The 20,189-nt window shown below is 44.5% G+C and overlaps 1 protein-coding gene across 1 annotated transcript; it reads left to right on the top strand.

Moving 5' to 3' along the window:
* The first annotated feature begins 9,010 nt into the window (after positions 1 to 9,010).
* Positions 9,011 to 15,015, top strand: zgc:77880 (zf-DHHC domain-containing protein). Its single transcript, XM_041884711.2, has 9 exons — positions 9,011 to 9,148; positions 9,865 to 9,953; positions 10,136 to 10,209; positions 10,541 to 10,653; positions 11,456 to 11,517; positions 13,508 to 13,628; positions 13,730 to 13,802; positions 14,220 to 14,379; positions 14,490 to 15,015. The coding sequence occupies exons 1-9, from the start codon at positions 9,024 to 9,026 to the stop codon at positions 14,579 to 14,581; spliced, it is 909 nt and encodes a 302-aa protein (XP_041740645.1). The 5' UTR covers positions 9,011 to 9,023; the 3' UTR covers positions 14,582 to 15,015.
* Positions 15,016 to 20,189: the final 5,174 nt, after the last annotated feature.

Raw genomic sequence — 20,189 nt, forward strand, 5'->3', positions numbered from 1 at the left:
CAGACAAAACAAGACTATAGCTATATTACAGACAAAACAAGACTATAGCTATATTACAGACAAAACAAGACTATAGCTATATTACAGACAAAACAAGACTATAGCTATATTACAGACAAAACAAGACTATAGCTATATTACAGACAAAACAAGACTATAGCTATATTACAGACAAAACAAGGCTATAGCTATATTACAGACAAAACAAGACTATAGCTATATTACAGACAAAACAAGACAATAGCTATATTACAGACAAAACAAGACTATAGCTATATTACAGACAAAACAAGACTATAGCTTTATTACACAGTTGCTCTTTAACATTATATTTCTGTCTCAACCAGAAGTTGGTTTTATTCCAGTTCCAAATTCTTTATTTTACCTTTATTTAACTAGGCAAGTCAGTTAAGAACAAATTCTTATTTACAATGACGGCCTACACCGGCCAAACCCGGACGACGCTGGGTCAATTGTGCATCGCCCTATGGGACTCCCAATCACGGCCGGTTGTGACGCAGCCTGGAATCGAACCAGGGGGTCTGTAGTGACTCCTCAAGCACTGAGATGCAGTGCCTTAGACCGCTGCGCCACTCGGGAGCCCGGCGGTAATCCGACTGCCATAGACTAATAATAACTCATTAGTTCTAACTTGCCAATTTGAGAACATTTTCTCTCCCTCCCTCTTATTGAAGTGGTTATTGTACTCCAGAGCTATCAATATATTCTGTTTGTTATTTCAGACGTAGTCTTTACAACTCCAGAAGTAGCTTCTTTTTTCTTTTATTATTTTTGAACACTTTTTTTTACGATTCATTTAAGCTATTTTTAAATTCCAGAGGTGACAGTGAACTAAAGTTGACGTTCAATTAGACATCAGTATTCCGATTCTGTCCCTCTGCGCTGTGCCTCATTAAACTGCTAACATTAAAAACACTGTCTCATTAAATGGTCATATATTTATATATTTCAGACGTCTGTTGATTTCCCACTCTACATTTAATTATCCTCTGAGAGCCAATCAAAGTTATCTGACAGTGTGTGTGTGTATCGAAGTTATCTGACTGTGTGTGTGTTTGTGGGTGTGTGTGTGTGTGTGTGTGTGTGTGTACGTGTGTGTATCGAAGTTGTCTGACTGATCAAACACGTCAAGAGATTTAACTACAACTCTTTATGACTGACGAGACAAGCTGCCAAATTAGAGTGTGTATCTAAAGAGTGTGTGCATGCGTGTGCGAGACAAGCTGCCAAATTAGAGTGTGTATCTAAAGAGTGTGTGCATGCGTGTATGTCCAGAGAGAGTCCTCAACTCATCCCATGTCTTCAACACACAGTATCCTGTCCAGAGAGAGTCCTCAACTCATCCCATGTCTTCAACACACAGTATCCTGTCCAGAGAGAGTCCTCAACTCATCCCATGTCTTCAACACACAGTACCCTGTCCAGAGAGAGTCCTCAACTCATCCCATGTCTTCAACACACAGTATCCTGTCCAGAGAGAGTCCTCAGCTCATCCCATGTCTTCAACACACAGTATCCTGTCCAGAGAGAGTCCTCAACTCATCCCATGTCCACAACAGACAGTACCCTGTCCAGAGAGAGTCCTCAACTCATCCCATGTCTTCAACACACAGTATCCTGTCCAGAGAGAGTCCTCAACCCATCCCATGTCTTCAACACACAGTATCCTGTCCAGAGAGAGTCCTCAACTCATCCCATGTCTTCAACACACAGTATCCTGTCCAGAGAGAGTCCTCAACTCATCCCATGTCCACAACAGACAGTACCCTGTCCAGAGAGAGTCCTCAACTCATCCCATGTCTTCAACACACAGTATCCTGTCCAGAGAGAGTCCTCAACTCATCCCATGTCCACAACAGACACTATCCTACCCAGAGAAAATTCCATATCTGAATTAATTCCATGTTTTCCAATCATGTTATTAATCCTTAATGTGGTAATTTCATTTCTCCTCATCTCTCACACGCAGGCAGGCATGCACACACACACTGAACACACGCACACACACACACACTCACAAACACAAACACACACCATTGTGATTAAGTGATGTTGAAGGAGTCAGGCGCAGGAGGGTAAATCACAGAATAACAGGCTTTATTCCGCAAATACAGAGTTACGCAGCAACACGTCAAAAACACTCCTGTGCGCAAAACAGGCGCACTGGAAAATACAAGACACACGGGGAAATATCCCGGCGATACAAAATACACGGAGCTCCACCGAGTTTCACTGTCCTCCACAATAAACAATCACACACAAAGACAAGGGGGCAGAGGGAACACTTATACAGGTACTGATGAGGGGATAGGAACCAGGTGTGTGTAATAAACAAGACAAAACAAATGGAATGATGAGATGAGGAGCGGCAGTGGCTAGAAGGCCGGTGACGACGAACGCCGAAGCCTGTCCGAACCAGGAGAGGAGGCAGCTTCGGAGGACGTCATGACAACCATCCCGTATATTACAGGAGACGGGCTGTACCGCGTTAACGTTTGGTATCTGATTCTACCATACAACCACACACACACACACACACACACACACACACACACACACACACACACACACACACACACACACAACCACACACACACACACACACATACACACACACACACACACACATACACAACCACACACACACACACACACACACACAACCACACAATTTGTGTTTATGTTCAAATGCTAATATTAGTCTGCCTGCGGTTCCAACCATTATCCGGTGATTAGTCCGTTTGCTTCATTATAAATCTACGTTTCCAAACATGTATAAACGTGTGTGTGTGTTTCATGATCGTGACAGGCTAGTTAGTGGTCCCCGAAGGCCTCGGTGTGTGTGTTTCATGATCGTGACAGGCTAGTTAGTGGTACACAGACTGGTCCCCGAAGGCCTCGGTGTGTGTGTTTGAGTGTTGTGTGCTCTGTATCTCTGATGTACCACATTACCATTCCGCTGTGGCTGTCAACAAAAGTTTATTAAAACTTTGTGAAACTGGAATAAATTATGGTTCCCTGCTGAGAGAATTGCCTAAAATACGACTCCCTCTCCCCTCTCTCTCTCTCTCTCTCTCTCTCTCTCTCTCTCTCTCTCTCTCTCTCTCTCTCTCTCTCTCTCTCTCTCTCCCTCTCCTCTCTCTCTCTCGCTCTATGCTCTTGCACGGTCTCTCTCTTGAGGTCTTGTGACTTTGAATCGCTAATTCTTGCCATTACCATGCCTATGGGGATATGTGTGCGTGGTTGGTGTGAGCGTGGTTGGTGTGAGCGTGGTTGGTGTGTGCGTGGTTGGTGTGTGCGTGGTTGGTGTGAGCGTGGTTGGTGTGTGTGTACGTAAGGGACCATTAAAAATGCATTACAGATCAATTTGTGTGCCTCTGGGGATTTGGTCCAAGCCAATGCAAATGGAGACTTGAGGAGAGAGAACAGAGGGACGTTGCTTTTGGCGCTTACTTAAGCAACCACATCCAGAATCGATCAGCCGTCTCTCAACTGTTTTGTCAGATTATTCCTTTCATCAGTTTATTTGATTGCCGCTTGCCATTTTCCTGCTGATAGGAGTGAGTTGGTGAGTTGGTGAGTTGGTGAGTTGGTGAGTTGTGTGAGTTGTGTGAGTTGTGTGAGTTGGTGAGTTGGTGAGTTGGTGAGTTGGTGAGTTGGTGAGTTGGTGAGTTGTGTGAGTTGTGTGAGTTGTGTGAGTTGTGTGAGTTGTGTGAGTTGGTGAGTTGGTGAGTTGGTGAGTTGGTGAGTTGGTGAGTTGTGTGAGTTGGTGAGTTGGTGAGTTGGTGAGTTGGTGAGTTGGTGAGTTGGTGAGTTGGTGAGTTGTGTGAGTTGTGTGAGTTGGTGAGTTGGTGAGTTGTGTGTATATTGGACTAAAATACATTGCTCTGAGGAACACATAGGTGGATACACACACACACACACACACACACACAACACACACACACCACATTCGGTCTCACCATGAACCACGCCTCCCTCCCACTCCTGGTGTCTTTAGAACGTAGCCTATAGAACACAGAGTTTGGAACTCATCCATGTTTCTTATCCCTCCGACATGGCGGTCCAATCAGCTCCCTTTCTGCTAGACTGACTCATGGAATGGCTAATTCGCACGGAAATGAATCGCTGTCTCCCAGACCATTTCTGGGGTGGTGCTCAATAGTTTAAAGTGAGATCTCAAGAAATCTCTGGACCTATCTCAATAGTCTGACTAGCTTTCTCCCCTCCTCTCCTATCTGGGGTTTATCTCAATAGTCTAAAGTGGTGACCTTCTCATATCATTCTCTTCCATTGATCATTTGCTTTTCCCAGGTTTGTCAGATCATCAGTTCAGTTTAGGAGAAGAAAAGGAGACAAGGAGATGAGGAGAGGAAGTCACTATGAGGAGAGGAAGTCACTATGAGGAGAGGAAGTCACTATGACGAAAGGAAGTCACTACATTGTACACTTCCTCTCCTCATAGTGACTTCCTCTCCTCAAAGTGCCTGTTCTGGCACGCCAATGGTCGAACCAGCTTCCCCCTGATGCTAGGACAGCAGAGTCCCTGCACATCTTCCGAAAATGTCTGAAAACCAAACTCTTTACAAAGTATCTTGATTAATTTCACATCCCCCCCTTTTTATTGGCCAGTCTGATATATGGCTTTTTCTTTGCAACTCTGCCTAGAAGGTCAGCATCCTGGAGTCGCCTCTTCACTGTTGACGTTGAGACTGGTGTTTTGCGGGTACTATTTAATGAAGCTGCCAGTTGAGGACCTGTGAGGCACCTGTTTCTCAAACTAGACACTCTAATGTATTTGTCCTCTTGCTCAGTTGTACACCGGGGCCTCCCACACCTCTTTCTATTCTGGTTAGAGCCAGTTTGCGCTGTTCTGTGAAGGGAGTAGTACACAGTGTTGTACGAGATCTTCAGTTTCTTGGTAATTTCTCGCATGGAATAGTCTTCATTTCTCAGAACAAGAATAGACTGACGATTTTCAGAAGAAAGTTATTTGTTTCTGGCCATTTTGAGCCTGTAATCAAACCCACAATTGCTGATGCTCCAGATACTCAACTAGTCTCAAGAAGGCCAGTTTTATTGCTTCTTTAATCAGCACAACAGTTTTCAGCTGTGCTAACATAATTGCAAAAGGGTTTTCTAATGATCTATTAGCCTTTTAAAAAGCCTTTTTGATGTTATTTTAATGGACAAAAAAAACTGATTTTCTTTCAAAAACAAGGAAATTTCTAAGTGACCCCAAACCTTGAACGGTCGTGTATATATTTACAAAAAAATATAAATGAGGGATTGGAAATGATGCAGACAATTACATTGATAGAAGCCACAATCTATCTGCAATATTAAAGAACACAGCTATCAACAGAAATACTTCCTAAAGAGAAAGGTCTTTAGGCCAATTTTAAAGGACCCCAGGGTCTGTGGTGCCTTCATATGGTACAGGAGGGCATTCCAGAGGCTGGGGGTGGTCGAGCTGAAAGCCCACTCAAAGGTCAAAGGTGTCAAAGGTCACGGGGGGCGTGGAGTAGCAGGCTAGGGTTTAACCTGAGGGTGGGGTTATGGAGGGAGAGCAGTTATTTGCGATAAAGAGGTGCATTGCCATGAATACACTGGAATGTCAGCAGGAGGGTTTTGAATTCAATCCGGAATGAGATGGGGAGCAGAGGTCCCAGGATGGGGTTTCCTCACTCTCATCAGGATCCTGTTCTGGATGTGGAGACTCCTGCCAGGGATCCTGATGAAGAGTGTGTTGCAGTTCTTCTGGAGACTCCTGCCAGGGATCCTGATGAAGAGTGTGTTGACAACATTCACCTTCACACACCTCTCCATGTGGCCAGGTGACAACATTCACCTTCAGTAACTCTTTGTACATCAAGCTGCCTAACACTACAGAAACAGGAGATAGACTAGTGTCCTGTCCAGGGGGTGTCCTGTACATCAAGCTGCCTAACACTACAGAAACAGGAGATAGACTAGTGTCCTGTCCAGGGGGTGTCCTGTACATCAAGCTGCCTCACACTACAGAAACAGGAGATAGACTAGTGTCCTGTCCAGGGGGTGTCCTGTACATCAAGCTGCCTCACACTACAGAAACAGGAGATTCTGTCTTGGGCAAGGCTTACTTACATTTTTATGTGATGGGTACCATTGTGGAGAGATGATAGTCTGTCTATTATGCTATCTACAGTGGGGCAAAAAAGTATTTAGTCAGCCACCAATTGTGCAAGTTCTCCCACTTAAAAAGATGAGAGAGGCCTGTAATTTTCATCATAGGTACACGTCAACTATGACAGACAAATTGAGAAAAAAAAATCCAGAAAATCCCAATGTAGGATTTTTAATGAATTTATTTGCAAATTATGGTGGAAAATAAGTATTTGGTCACCTACAAACAAGCAAGATTTCTGGCTCTCACAGACCTGTAACTTCTTCTTTAAGAGGCTCCTCTGTCCTCCACTCGTTACCTGTATTAATGGCACCTGTTTGAACTTGTTATCAGTATAAAAGACACCTGTCCACAACCTCAAACAGTCACACTCCAAACTTCACAATGGCCAAGACCAAAGAGCTGTCAAAGGACACCAAAAACAAAATTGTAGACCTGCACCAGGCTGGGAAGACTGAATCTGCAATAGGTAAGCAGCTTGGTTTGAAGAAATCAACTGTGGGAGCAATTATTAGGAAATGGAAGACATACAAGACCACTGATAATCTCCCTCGATCTGGGGCTCCATGCAAGATCTCACCCCGTGGGGTCAAAATGATCACAAGAACGGTGAGCAAAAATCCCAGAACCACACGGGGGGACCTAGTGAATGACCTGCTGAGAGCTGGGACCAAAGTAACAAAGCCAACCATCAGTAACACACTACGCCGCCAGGGACTCAAATCCTGCAGTGCGAGACGTGTCCCCCTGCTTAAGCCAGTACATGTCCAGGCCCGTCTGAAGTGCATTTGGATGATCCAGAAGAGGATTGGGAGAATGTCATATGGTCAGATGAAACCAAAATATAACTTTTTGGTAAAAACTCAACTCGTCATGTTTGGAGGACAAAGAATGCTGAGTTGCATCCAAAGAACACCATACCTACTGTGAAGCATGGGGTTGGAAACATCATGCTTTGGGGCTGTTTTTCTGCAAAGGGACCAGGACGACTGATCCGTGTAAAGGAAAGAATGAATGGGGCCATGTATCGTGAGATTTTGAGTGAAAACCTCCTTCCATCAGCAAGGGCATTGAAGATGAAACGTGGCTGGGTCTTTCAGCATGACAATGATCCCAAACACACCGCCCGGGCAACGAAGGAGTGGCTTCGCAAGAAGCATTTCAAGGTCCTGGAGTGGCCTAGCCAGTCTCCAGATCTCAACCCCATAGAATATATTTGGAGGGAGTTGAAAGTCTGTGTTGCCCAGCGACAGCCCCAAAACATCACTGCTCTAGAGGAGATCTGCATGGAGGAATGGGCCAAAATACCAGCAACAGTGTGTGAAAACCTTGTGAAGACTTACAGAAAACGTTTGACCTGTGTCATTGCCAACAAAGGGTATATAACAAAGTATTGAGAAACTTTTGTTATTGACCAAATACTTATTTTCCACCATCATATGCCAATAAATTCATTAAAAATCCTACAATGTGATTTTCTGGATTTTTTTTTCTAATTTTGTCTGTCATAGTTGACGTGTACCTATGATGAAAATTACAGGCCTCTCTCATCTTTTTAAGTGGGAGAACTTGCACAATTGGTGGCTGACTAAATACTTTTTTTCCCCACTGTATGTGGTTTTCAGTGTTGGCCAGATATGGAGACTCATGATGGGCGGCAGGTAGCTTAGTGGTTAAGAGCGTTGTGCCAGTAACCGAAAGGTTGCTGGTTCTAATCCACGAGCTGACTAGGTGAAAAATCTGTCGATGTGCCCTTGAGCAAGGCACTTAACCCTAATTGCTCCTGTAAGTCGCTCTGGATAAGGAACTGAAACACGCTGTTGTACACGTCGATCCAGAGCATCCCAAACATGCTCAATTGGTGACATGTCTGGTGAGTATGCAGGCCATGGAAGAACTGGGACATTTTCAGCTTTCAGGAATTGTGTACAGATCCTTGTGACATTGGGTCGTGCATTATCATGCTGAAACATGAGGTGATGGCGGCGGATGAATGGCACTACAATGGGCCTCAGGATCTCATAATGGTATCTCTGTGCATTCAAATTGCCATCGATAAAATGCAATTGTGTTTGTTGCCACCGCCACCATGGGCCACTCTGTTCACAATGTTGACATCAGCAAGCCGCTCGCCCACACAACGCCGTACATGTGGTCTGCGGTTATGAGGCCTGTTGGACGTACTGCCAAATTCTCTAAAACGACGTTGCAGGCGGCTTATAGTAGAGAAATTAACATTAAATTGTCTGGCAACAGCTCTGGTGGGCATTCCTGCAGTCAGCATGCCAATTGCACGCTCCCTCAGAACTTGAGACATCTGTGGCATTGTGTTGTGTGACAAAACTGCACATTTTAGAGTGGCCTTTTATTGTCCCCAGCACAAGGTGCACATGTGTAATGATCATGCTGTTTAATCAGCTTCTTGATATGCCACACCTGTCAGGTGGATGGATTATCTTGGCAAAGGAGAAATGCTCACTAACAGGGATGTAAACAAATTTGTGGACAAAATTTGAGAGAAATACACTTTTTGTGAGTATGGAACATTTCTGGGATCTTTTATTTCAGCTCATGAAACATGGGACCAAAACTTTACAAGTTGCGTTTATATTTTTGTTCAGTATATAAAAAATAGAAATAACTTTGAATTAGGAATGTGGAAGTATTGTGCTGATGTAGCCTATAATATAACTTAGTTGTCAGATCTTGAGTGAAGGATAGGAATAGGGAAGTCTAAATGGTTGGGATGCCTTAGCTTTAAACACGTGATGATGGCATTTTGCGTCTCCCCCTAGTCCCCGCCCTCATGACGTCGCCCGGAAGAGGGGGAACCAAGATGGCGTTTCTACGCTGTAGGCGAGACCCGTGTGGATTTATATGTCTCATACTAACTTATTTCAGCGTCTTTTACGCCGATTATGTGGTAATTCAGTATGTCCTCATCCCTGCCTACTCGGGAAGGTAAGTCTTGAGTGTGTTTCTTCCGCCAACTGCTGAAAAACGGCTTAGCGTCTGTGTAGCTAACGTTAGCATAGCTTGGCTGTTTGTACAGGTACTCTGTATCATTATCATCCAATCTTGACAACGGCTTCGTTACATGACTTTTAGTTACCTGTAGCGGGGCTGTACATTCATTATAACCAGGTAGTTAACGCGTTTTCCCGAATCAGTTTTTGAGCACAGTGCACATGAACAAAGTGAATGGCTAGCTTGGTACCATCAAAACGATGTTGTTGACACTCGGAGCCCCATTACTGAGTGAGTTCGTTTTGCATGACCCGCTGCCCCGGGTGGGTGGAGATGGCAATTTAGGACAAATTGAATGGTATAAAAATGTGCAAACCCGGGGCACCGGGCCATGCAAAATGAACTCGCCCAATGTGTGGGTTTTTTCGGTGAACCCACAAATTGTTATCTATCCTTGGTGAACCAGTCAAACTTTTCATCCCTTGAGTACTGCTGTTAGAGAAAAGTGTAAAATAGTTTGTTTGGTGCTACAAGCCAGGGTAGTTGGCTAGCTAGGTCACTGTCACTCATTCAATCGGTGCTGTCAGTCTCCACCATTGACACCCTCTCTCTCTCCCTCCATGTCCTTCCTCACCTCTCCCTCTTTCACCCATCTCCCTCTCTTTTTCTCACTATCCCTCTGCCCCCCCTCTCTTTCCCCCTCTCCTCAGTGTGTGGTGTACACTACACGGGTCAGTGTTTAACGTGATTCTACTGCTGCTGCTGGCCTGTCACTCCAAAGCTGTCTTCTCAGACCCAGGTGTGTGTGTGTGTGTGTGTGTGTGTGTGTGTGTGTGTGTGTGTGTGTGTGTGTGTGAGAGACGGAGACAATACTACCAACTGATGTGTCTAACCCGAAAAGTGTATTTATTTTGACATAGGGGTGTGTGTTACAGTCTAACAAGGCTTCTGTCTGTACCTGGCTACCTGGGTGTCTTCCAGGTATGGTTCCCTTACCAGAGACGGCTATAGACTTCTCTGACCTAAGGTCCCAGAATTCACACCTGAATGAGAGGGTGAGTACCACACATACTCACATCACTAGCAGCTCTGCTTCCTTCCCTATCTGGGTACACTGTCCTTACAAAGGCTTGATCCAGGGACCCTCTGCTTCCTTCCCTATCTGGGTACACTGTCCTTACAAAGGCTTGATCCAGGGACCCTCTGCTTCACAAAACACACGTGACAACATCTTTCAGCCAGTTGTGCCACCGAAAATCTAGCAATCCGGGGACACGAGTGGAGGGATTTGAAGATGTGGAGTGAGCTTACGGTGCAGTCCGTTTCACTATGATGTGTTCGGTGTAGTGTAATATTTTGTTGCTGTGATATTGTGTGTCCCTACAGGGTTGTGAGGGCTGGACTGTGTGTAGTCGTTGTGAGACCTACCGCCCTCCCAGAGCTCACCACTGCAGAGTATGTCAGCGATGCATACGACGCATGGACCATCACTGTCCCTGGTTAGTAACACTACACTCCTCCTTCAACCTCTCTCCATCACTGTCCCTGGTTAGTAACACTACACTCCTCCTTCAACCTCTCTCCATCACTGTCCCTGGTTAGTAACACACCACTCCATCTTCAACCTCTCTCCATCACTGTCCCTGGTTAGTAACACACCACTCCATCTTCAACCTCTCTCCATCACTGTCCCTGGTTAGTAACACACCACTCCTCCTTCAACCTCTCTCCATCACTGTCCCTGGTTAGTAACACACCACTCCATCTTCAACCTCTCACCATCACTGTCCCTGGTTAGTAACACACCACTCCTCCTTCAACCTCTCTCCATCACTGTCCCTGGTTAGTAACACACCACTCCATCTTCAACCTCTCTCCATCACTGTCCCTGGTTAGTAACACTACACTCCTCCTTCAACCTCTCACCATCACTGTCCCTGGTTAGTAACACTCCTCCTTCAACCTCTCTCCATCACTGTCCCTGGTTAGTAACACTCCTCCTTCAACCTCTCTCCATCACTGTCCCTGGTTAGTAACACACCACTCCTCCTTCAACCTCTCTCCATCACTGTCCCTGGTTAGTAACACTACACTCCTCCTTCAACCTCTCTCCATCACTGTCCCTGGTTAGTAACACTACACTCCTCCTTCAACCTCTCTCCATCACTGTCCCTGGTAAACTCTTCCTCCTCCTCCTCATCCCTCTCTCCTTCTATCCCCCTATCACTCAGTCTGTCATTGTCCTCTGGCTCTCCTCTGTCACAATAATATTATGTGTGTGTGTGTGTGTGTGTGTTGCAGGATCAATAATTGTGTTGGAGAGCTGAACCAGAAATACTTCATCCAGTTTCTCTTCTATACAGGTGAGTCCTCTACTCTACTCTTTATTACGTACACAGGAGGTTGGTGTCACCTTATTTGGGGAGGACGGGCTCGTGGTAATGGCTGGAGTGGAATCAGTGGAATGGGATCTATGTTTTATTCCATTTGCTCTGTTTCAGCCATTATTACGAGCCGTTCTCCCCTCAACAGCCTCCACTGATTATTTAAAAACAACAATCTATCTCTCTCTCATCCCTCTCTCTCTCTCTCTCTCTCTGTGTCTCTCTCTCTCTCTGTCTCTGTCCCTCTCTCTCTCTCTCTCTCTCTGTCTCTCTCTCTCTCTCTCTCTGTCTCTCTCTCTCTCTCTCTCTCTCTCTCTCTCTCTCTCTCTCTCTCTCTCTCTGTGTCTCTCTCTCTGTGTCTCTGTGTCTCTCTCTCTCTCTCTCTGTCCCTCTCTCTCTCTCTCTGTCTCTCTTTCTCTCTCTGTCTCTCTCTCTTTCTCTCGCTCTCTCTCTGTCTCTCTGTCCCTCTCTCTCTGTCTCTGTCTCTGTCTCTCTGTCTCTCTCTCTCTCTCTCTGCTCTCTCTCTCTGGTCTCGTCTCTCTCTCTCTCTCCTGTGTCTCTCTCTCTGTCTCTCTCTCTCTCTCTCTCTCTCTCTCTGTCCTCTCTCTCTCTGTCTCTCTCTCTCTCTCTCTCTCTCTCTCCCTCCTCTCTCTCTCTCTCTCTCTCTCTCTCTCTCTCTCTCTCTCTCTCTCTCTCTCTCTCTCTCTCTCTCTCTCTCTCTCTGTGTCTCTCTCTCTCTCCGTGTCTCTCTCTCTTTCTCTCTCTTTCTCTCTCTGTCCCTCTCTGTCCCTCTCTCTCTCTCTCTCTCTCTCTCTCTCTGTCTCTGTCTCTGTCTCTCTCTCTCTGTGTCTCTCTCTCTCTCTCTCTGTGTCTCTCTCTTTCTCTCTCTTTCTCTCTCTGTCCCTCTCTCTCTCTCTCTCTCTCTCTCTGTCTGTCTCTCTGTCTCTCTCTCTTTCTCTCGCTCTCGCTCTCTCATCCATCTCTCTCTCTCTGTCTCTCTCTCTCTCTCGCTCTCTCATCCCTCTCCTCTCTCTCTCTCTCTTTGTCTCTCTCTCTTTCTCTCGCGCTCTCTCTTTCTCTTGCGCTCTCTCTCTCTCTCTGTCTCTCTCTCTGTCTCTCTCTCTTTCTCTCGCCCTCTCTCTCTCTCTCTCTCTCTGTCCCTCTCTCTCTCTGTCCTTCTCTCTATGTCTCTCTCTCTCTCTCTCTCTCTCTCTCTCTCTCTCTCTCTGTCCCTATCTCTCTCTCTCTCTGTCTCTCTCTTTCTCTCTGTCTCTCTCTCTCTGTCCCTCTCTCTCTCTCTCTGTCCCTCTCTCTCTCCCCAAATTCCTTCATCTTGTATGGCTAATTCTTGTGGCTTTGTCATGCTTAAATTGTTCCACATGTCCCAGAACTGATTTTGGTCAATTGCGTTTTCAATTTCATCAAGTGTCTTATTGGTATAATTCAATTTCTTGCGTTTCAGTGTATGTTTATACTGTTTCAGAGTTTCATAGTATTCAGCGTAGCTCCGGGTTGTTTTGCTGCTTATGTTTTTCATTTGACATTTGTCTTAGTTGTTTTCTAATTGTTTTTACATTCGTTATCAAACCATTTTTCAGAAACATTTTGTTTTTTGTTTCTGATTTACTTTTGATGCTGCTTTTTGGAATATACAATCGATGTTTCGAGTAGCCGAATTGACACTTTCCTTATTGTTTTGGTATTGTGAGTTGTTCAAGACATGTATAGAGTTCATCATTTCATTTGAGTTCAATGTATTTCTCTGCACTATTTGGAGCCCATCTGTACGATTGGTTCATGTTGTAGAGTTTATTGGGCTGTTTTTTTTGAATGGGTATTGCTGGTTAATTTCTTCACAAACACGTTGATCATCTCTCTCTCTCTCATCCATCTCTCTCTCTCATCCATCTCTCTCTCTCTCATCCATCTCTCTCTCTCTCTCATCCATCTCTCTCCTCTCTCTCTCTAGGTATGGCCAGTCTCTACTCCATGGCTCTGGTGGTATCGGCCTGGGTTTGGAGAATACGGAGTGAGAGAGAGGGGGAAGGAGAGAAAGAAGGAGTGGAGTCTCCCAGCAAACACCTGATTGTGTGAGTGAAGGACGAGAGAGGAAGAGATGGAGGGGATGAAGAAGTATAATGTATATTCTATCATCAAATAATTTTCTCTCTTTCATTGTTCCCCCTCTCAGAGCTCACTACATCATTCTCCTGGTTGAGTCGGTGTTGTTTGGAGTGTTTGTCATGGTCATCTTCTACGACCAGGTATGGTCAAGTCTCGGTCAAATGTGTCGTTTGCATTCAGAAGACCTCAGAAATACCTCTTTTATGAGACAGACCTGAAACTTTGGGGACATGTTTATGTTTTAACCTGATCACTTAATTCTCTCTCCACCCCCCTCTCTCCACCCCCCTCTCTCCACCCCCCTCTCTCCACCCCCCTCTCTCCACCCTCTCTCCCTCCACCCTCTCTCCCTCCACACCCTCTCTCCATCCCTCTCCCTCCACACCCTCTCTCCATCCCTCTCCCTCCACCCCCTCTCTCCATCCCTCTCCCTCCACCCCCTCTCTCCATCCCTCTCCCTCCACACCCTCTCTCCATCCCTCTCCCTCCACACCCTCTCTCCATCCTCTCTCTCCATCCCTCTCTCTCCATCCCTTCTCTCCACCCCTCTCTCTCAGTTGGTGTCCATTATAACAGATGAGACTCCTATAGAACAGATGAGGAACAGACTGATGAAGGACAGAACATGGACCAGCGGCAGCACCGCTCAGCCTCCGACGCACATCACACACACGCGCAAGCCCAAACTAGCCCTGCTCAGAGAGGTCTTCGGGAGAGGTGTGTGTGCTGTTCAACTGTCTGTCTGTGGCTCTGCTTAGTCCATCTTAAAGAGCACATAGTAACATATTTAGAACATAACTCTCTCTTCCCCCTCCCTCCTCTCTCAGGGTCGGTGTTCTGTTGGCTGTTCCCTCTACATTCCAGTCCCCCAACCGTCGGTGGGATCAGCTACTCTGCTGTTCCGGATTACGATGTCTAACATTCCCACAACCTTCACACAACTTTTGGTGATAGCATTAACATTCCTTCAAAGTTGCGGTTACGTCATGGTCTTAATATAATTAGGGCTGTCAAACGATTTAAAATAATTAATTGAATTAATGGCATTAGTTTAATCGCAATTTTTGAATTTGCTCAAATTTGGCCCTAAAAGATTGTTCCGTTTTAAAGAGTTACATGCATTACTATGCTTTGCTTTTAAGGGACGGAAACACAAAGTAATTTGTATCAGAATGTTTTAATAGCATTTCCACCATAAACATAAGGATATGGATACAAAGAACAATGTTCTAGAAACACTGTAACCATCTGTACTGTTCAGATAACACGGGCCTACACACTCTCCCCCCCTCCCACACCCTCGCTCTCTCTCTCACACACATCCTCTCTCTCTCTCTCTCTCTCACACACACATCCTCTCTCACACAAACATCATCTCTCTCTCTCTCACACACACATCCTCTCTCTCACACATCCTCTCTCTCACACATCCTCTCTCACACAAACATCATCTCTCTCTCTCTCTCACACACACATCCTCTCTCTCACACATCCTCTCTCTCACACACGCGATCATACACACCCCACTCTTACATATGCAGCCTACCTTTTGAAGCATCTCTTTGAGCTCTGTTCCTTTTCAGTTCTTCCTGTGCTTAGCCTAGTCAGCGGTCAAGTTATCAGGTTGCTAGCTAGCTAAACAATGTTGTTTGTTATCAAACCAAATTTTTTTATTTAAAACGGCCGGCGACGTGCACACGAATCCACGGCAGAAAGAGAAAGCATAGCTCCGCATAACTTTGACGTGATTTTGTCTCACTGTCTAAAGTGATGTAAAGGCACAAGTATTGAATGTAGCTGTGTTCTGTGTTGTGTTCTGCGCTTAAAAGGGTCAGTGAGGAAACACGTGAGGAAACACGTGCACTTAAAAGGTTCCGTGCAGTGAAGAAATGGAGATGCGATTTAACAACAAAATGTACAGTGATAAACATGTCACGTTATTAACACGTTAACTTTGACAGCCCTAAATATAATATATAGGTTAATATCATAGGTTACTGAAATGTTACAGTGAAATGTTTGATTAACATTTAATGTTCTTTCAACGTTGTGGCTGCGTTTCGGTCAGGTCACTGAAAGGTTACATTGAAGTTCTGGTTACTGCAGTTTTACATGAAGGTTAGGGGAGCATCAGGAATGTTTGGCTTACAGTACAATGTTACAGAAGTGGGTATTGATATTAAATCACGGAATACTACTGATGTATTCTAACTTGTATTACACACACACACACACACACTACCACACACACACACACTACCACACACACACACACACACACACACACACACACACTACCACACTACCACACACACACTACCACACACACACACACACACACTACCACACACACACACACACTACCACACACACTACCACACACACACACACTACCACACACACTACCACACACACACACACACACACTACCACACTACCACACACACACTACCACACACACACACACACACACACTACCACACACACACACACTACCACACACACACACACTACCACACACACACACACACACACACACTACCACACTACCACACACACACTACCACACACACACACTACCACACACACTACCACACACACACTACCACACACACACTACCACACACACTACCACACACACACTACCACACACACACTACCACACTACCACACACACACTACCACACTACCACACACACACACACACACTACCACACACACACACACACTACCACACACACACACTACCACACTACCACACACACACACTACCACACACACACACACTACCACACACACACACACACTACCACACTACCACACACACACTACCACACACACACACACTACCACACTACCACACACACACTACCACACTACCACACACACACTACCACACACACACACACTACCACACTACCACACACACACTACCACACTACCACACACACACACACACTACCACACACACACACACACTACCACACACACACTCAGAATTTGTCTGTGAGGGAAGATTGATCTGAATCACTTCAGTTGTAAACTGCGAGGGAAGATTAATCGTAACATTATTTATTTATTTATTTATATAGACTACTCAGCTTTCGATCTCTACCTGTGTGTGTGTGTGTTTTGTGTTTTAAACTTTTTACGTACCTACCTATCAGACCTGGGGTTCAAATACTTTTTTTTTTTTTTTTTTATCATTTGAAATGCTTTGAGCGTTTGCTTCAGTCTGCCTGGAGTGCCAGATGGCCAGGGTTTGCAGTTTGTACTTTTGGGACTTTTCTATAGTTTTTCTTTTCAGGTGGACAAGCTCAATCAAGCCCAGATAAAGTATCTGAAATGATGTCAAATAGTATTTGAACCCAGGTCTACTACCTGTACTTACACTGAGTGTACAAAACATGAACACCTTCTCTGTCCATGCCATAGACTGACCAGGTGAATCCAGGTGAAAGCTATGATCCCTTATTGAGGGGAGGAGACAGGTTAAAGGATTTCTAAGCCTTGAGACAATTGAGACATGGATTGTGTATGTGTGCCATTCAGAGGGTGAATGGGCAAGACAAAATATTTAAGTGCCTTTGAACGTGGTGTGGTAGTAGTTGCCAGGCTGCTGGGTTTTTCAGATTTAAAAGTTTCCCGTGTGTATCAAGAACGGTCCACCACCCAAAGGACATCCAGCCAACTTGACACAACTGTGGGAAGCATCGGAGTCAACATGGGCCAGCATCGCTGTGGAACGCCTTTGACACCTTGTAGAGTCCATGCCCCGACGAATTGAGACAAAAGGGGGTGCAACTCAACATTAGGAAGGTGTTCTAAATGTTTGGTACACTCAGTGTACATATGTATTTTATGTGTTCTATTCATATGAAGGGAGAAATGGTATTAATCCCAAACAGCACCCTATTCCCTATGTAGTGCACTAATATAATAGTAGTGCACTACATTGGGAATAGGGTGCCATTTGAGACGGTTACCGTTGAGTTTATTCTTACAACGTGATCAGGGTACTGGTTTGCCTCTTGGGTTTTATGTTGAAATGTTTCCGTGTTTTTTTTTTTTTTTTTGTAACGATATTGTTACTCTCTGCGTCCAAAATTGCGCACTACCTTTGACCAGCGCCCCATAGTGCACTCTGTAGTGAACTGGGACGCTGGCATGGTTTTAAACTTGATGTTTTGTTTGTTGACAGCGGAGAGGAATGTATGTATGTGTGTGTACAGAGGAGAAATCATGTTTCGTGATGACGTTTACATTTATTAATATATTGATACATTATTGATGTGTATAGATGTGTTTCTGTCCCGAACGCCATTTGGGACGTATCGTGTGTATCTCTGACTGTGAACTACGGTTCTGTGTGTTTTCTAAATGCTGCTGGGACTACTGCATTATGTGGAAGTAAAATAAATAAAATAAAAATCAGGTCTTTTTTGTGCGAGGAGTATGTGAAATGAGGCGTATATTAACATGTTTTTATATTTTCCTAAAAGGGATTATTATTTTTAGCATTTTTAGATTTTATCTACATCATACATTGGGGTAGTATACATTACAGGTACATTGAGAACAAGTATTTGATACACTGCCGATTTTGCAGGTTTTCCTACTTACAAAGCATGTAGAGGTCTGTAATTTTTTATCATAGGTACACTTCAACTGTGAGAGATGGAATCTAAAACAAAAATCCAGAAAATCACATTGTATGATTTTTAAGTAATTAATTTGCATTATATACACATAACATCACTAAAATCTAAAACCGCCAGTAATGTATATCGTACCAGCTCCTTCCTGGCCTCCAGAGAAAAACAAGCCTTATGCCGGTAATAAAGACCTACAGTGCCTTGCAAAAGTATTCATTCACCCTTGGCGTTTTTCCTCTTTTGTTGCATTACAACCTGTAATTTAAATTGATTTTTATTTGGATTTCATGTAATGGACATACAAAATAGTCAATATTGGTGAAGTGAAATGACAAAAATAATTTGCTTCAGAAAATTCTAAAAAATAAATAACGGAAAAGTGGTGCGTGCATATGTATTCACCCCCTTTGCAATGGAGCCCCTAAATAAGATCTGGTGCAACCAATTACCTTCAGAAGTCACATAATTAGTTAAATAAAGTCCACCTGTGTGCAATCTAAGTGTCACATGATCTGTCACATGATCTCAGTATGTATACACCTGTTCTGAAAGGCCCCAGAGTCTGCAACACCACTAAACAAAGGGCACCACCAAGCAAGCGGCACCATGAAGACCAAGGAGCTCTCCAAACAGGTCAGCGACAAAGTTGTGGAGAAGTACAGATCAGGGTTGGGTTATAAAAAAATATCCGGAACTTTGAACATCCCACAGAGCACCATTAAATCCATTATTTAAAAATGGAAAGAATATGGCACCACAAAAAACCTGCCAAGAGAGGGCCGCCCACCAAAACTCACGGACCAGGCAAGGAGGGCATTAATCAAAGAGACCAAAGATAACCCTGAAGGAGCTGCAAAGCTCCACAGCGGAGATTGGAGTTTCTGTCCATAGGACCACTTTAAGCCGTACACTCCACAGAGCTGGACTTTACGGAAGAGTGGCCAGAAAAAAGACATTGCTTAAAGAAAAAAATAAGCAAACACGTTTGGTGTTCGCCAAAAGGCATGTGGGAGAAGGTACTCTGGTCAGATGAGACTAAAATTTAGCTTTTTGGAAATCTGGCGCAAACCCAACACCTCTCATCACCCCGAGAACACCATCCCCACAGTGAAGCATGGTGGAGGCAGCATCATGCTGTGGGGATGTTTTTCATCGGCAGGGACTGGGAAACTGGGACGAATTGAAGGAATGATGGATGGCGCTAAATCCTTGGAAATTCTTGAGGGAAACCTGTTTCAGTCTTCCAGAGATTAGGGACGGAGGTTCACCTTCCAGCAGGACAATGACCCTAAGCATATTGCTAAAGCAACACTTTTGTGGTTTAAGGGGAAACATTGTCTTGGAATGGCCTAGTCAAAGCCCAGACCTTCTATACAATTGAGAATCTGTGGTATGACTTAAAGATTGCTGTACACCAGCGGAACCCATCCAACTTGAAGGAGCTGAAGCAGTTTTGCCTTGAAGAATGGGCAAAAATCCCAGTGGCTAGATGTGCCAAGCTTATAGAGACATACCCCAAGAGACTTGCAGCTGTAATTGCTGCAAAAGGTGGCTCTACAAAGTATTGACTTTGGGGGGGGTGAATAGTTATGCACACTCAAGTTCAGTTTTTTTTTGTCTTATTTCTTGTTTGTTTCACAAGAAAAAATATTTTGCATCTTCAAAGTGGTAGGCATGTTGTGTAAATCAAATGATACAAACCCCCCAAAAAATCAATTTCAGTTCCAGGTTGTAAGGCAACAAAACAGGAAAAATACTAAGGGGGGTGAATACTTTCGCAAGCCACTTGAGCTTCCTTATCGAGTTCTCCACATGAACAGTGAAGCTCAGCTTGTCATCCACCCACACTCCCAAATATGTATACACTTTGAC

This window comes from Coregonus clupeaformis, chromosome 8, assembly GCF_020615455.1.
Source record: "Coregonus clupeaformis isolate EN_2021a chromosome 8, ASM2061545v1, whole genome shotgun sequence".
Lineage (NCBI taxonomy): Eukaryota > Metazoa > Chordata > Actinopteri > Salmoniformes > Salmonidae > Coregonus > Coregonus clupeaformis.

What these genes read in the sequence shown, in the direction of transcription:
- zgc:77880 (XM_041884711.2), top strand. Translation starts at nt 9,024, where the DNA reads ATGGCGTTTCTACGCTGTAGGCGAGACCCGTGTGGATTTATATGTCTC. An exon ending in ATCCCTGCCTACTCGGGAAG is followed by an intron (nt 9,149 to 9,864) that starts GTAAGTCTTGAG and finishes CCCTCTCCTCAG; the next exon opens with TGTGTGGTGTACACTACACG. An exon ending in CCAGTTTCTCTTCTATACAG is followed by an intron (nt 11,518 to 13,507) that starts GTGAGTCCTCTA and finishes CTCTCTCTCTAG; the next exon opens with GTATGGCCAGTCTCTACTCC.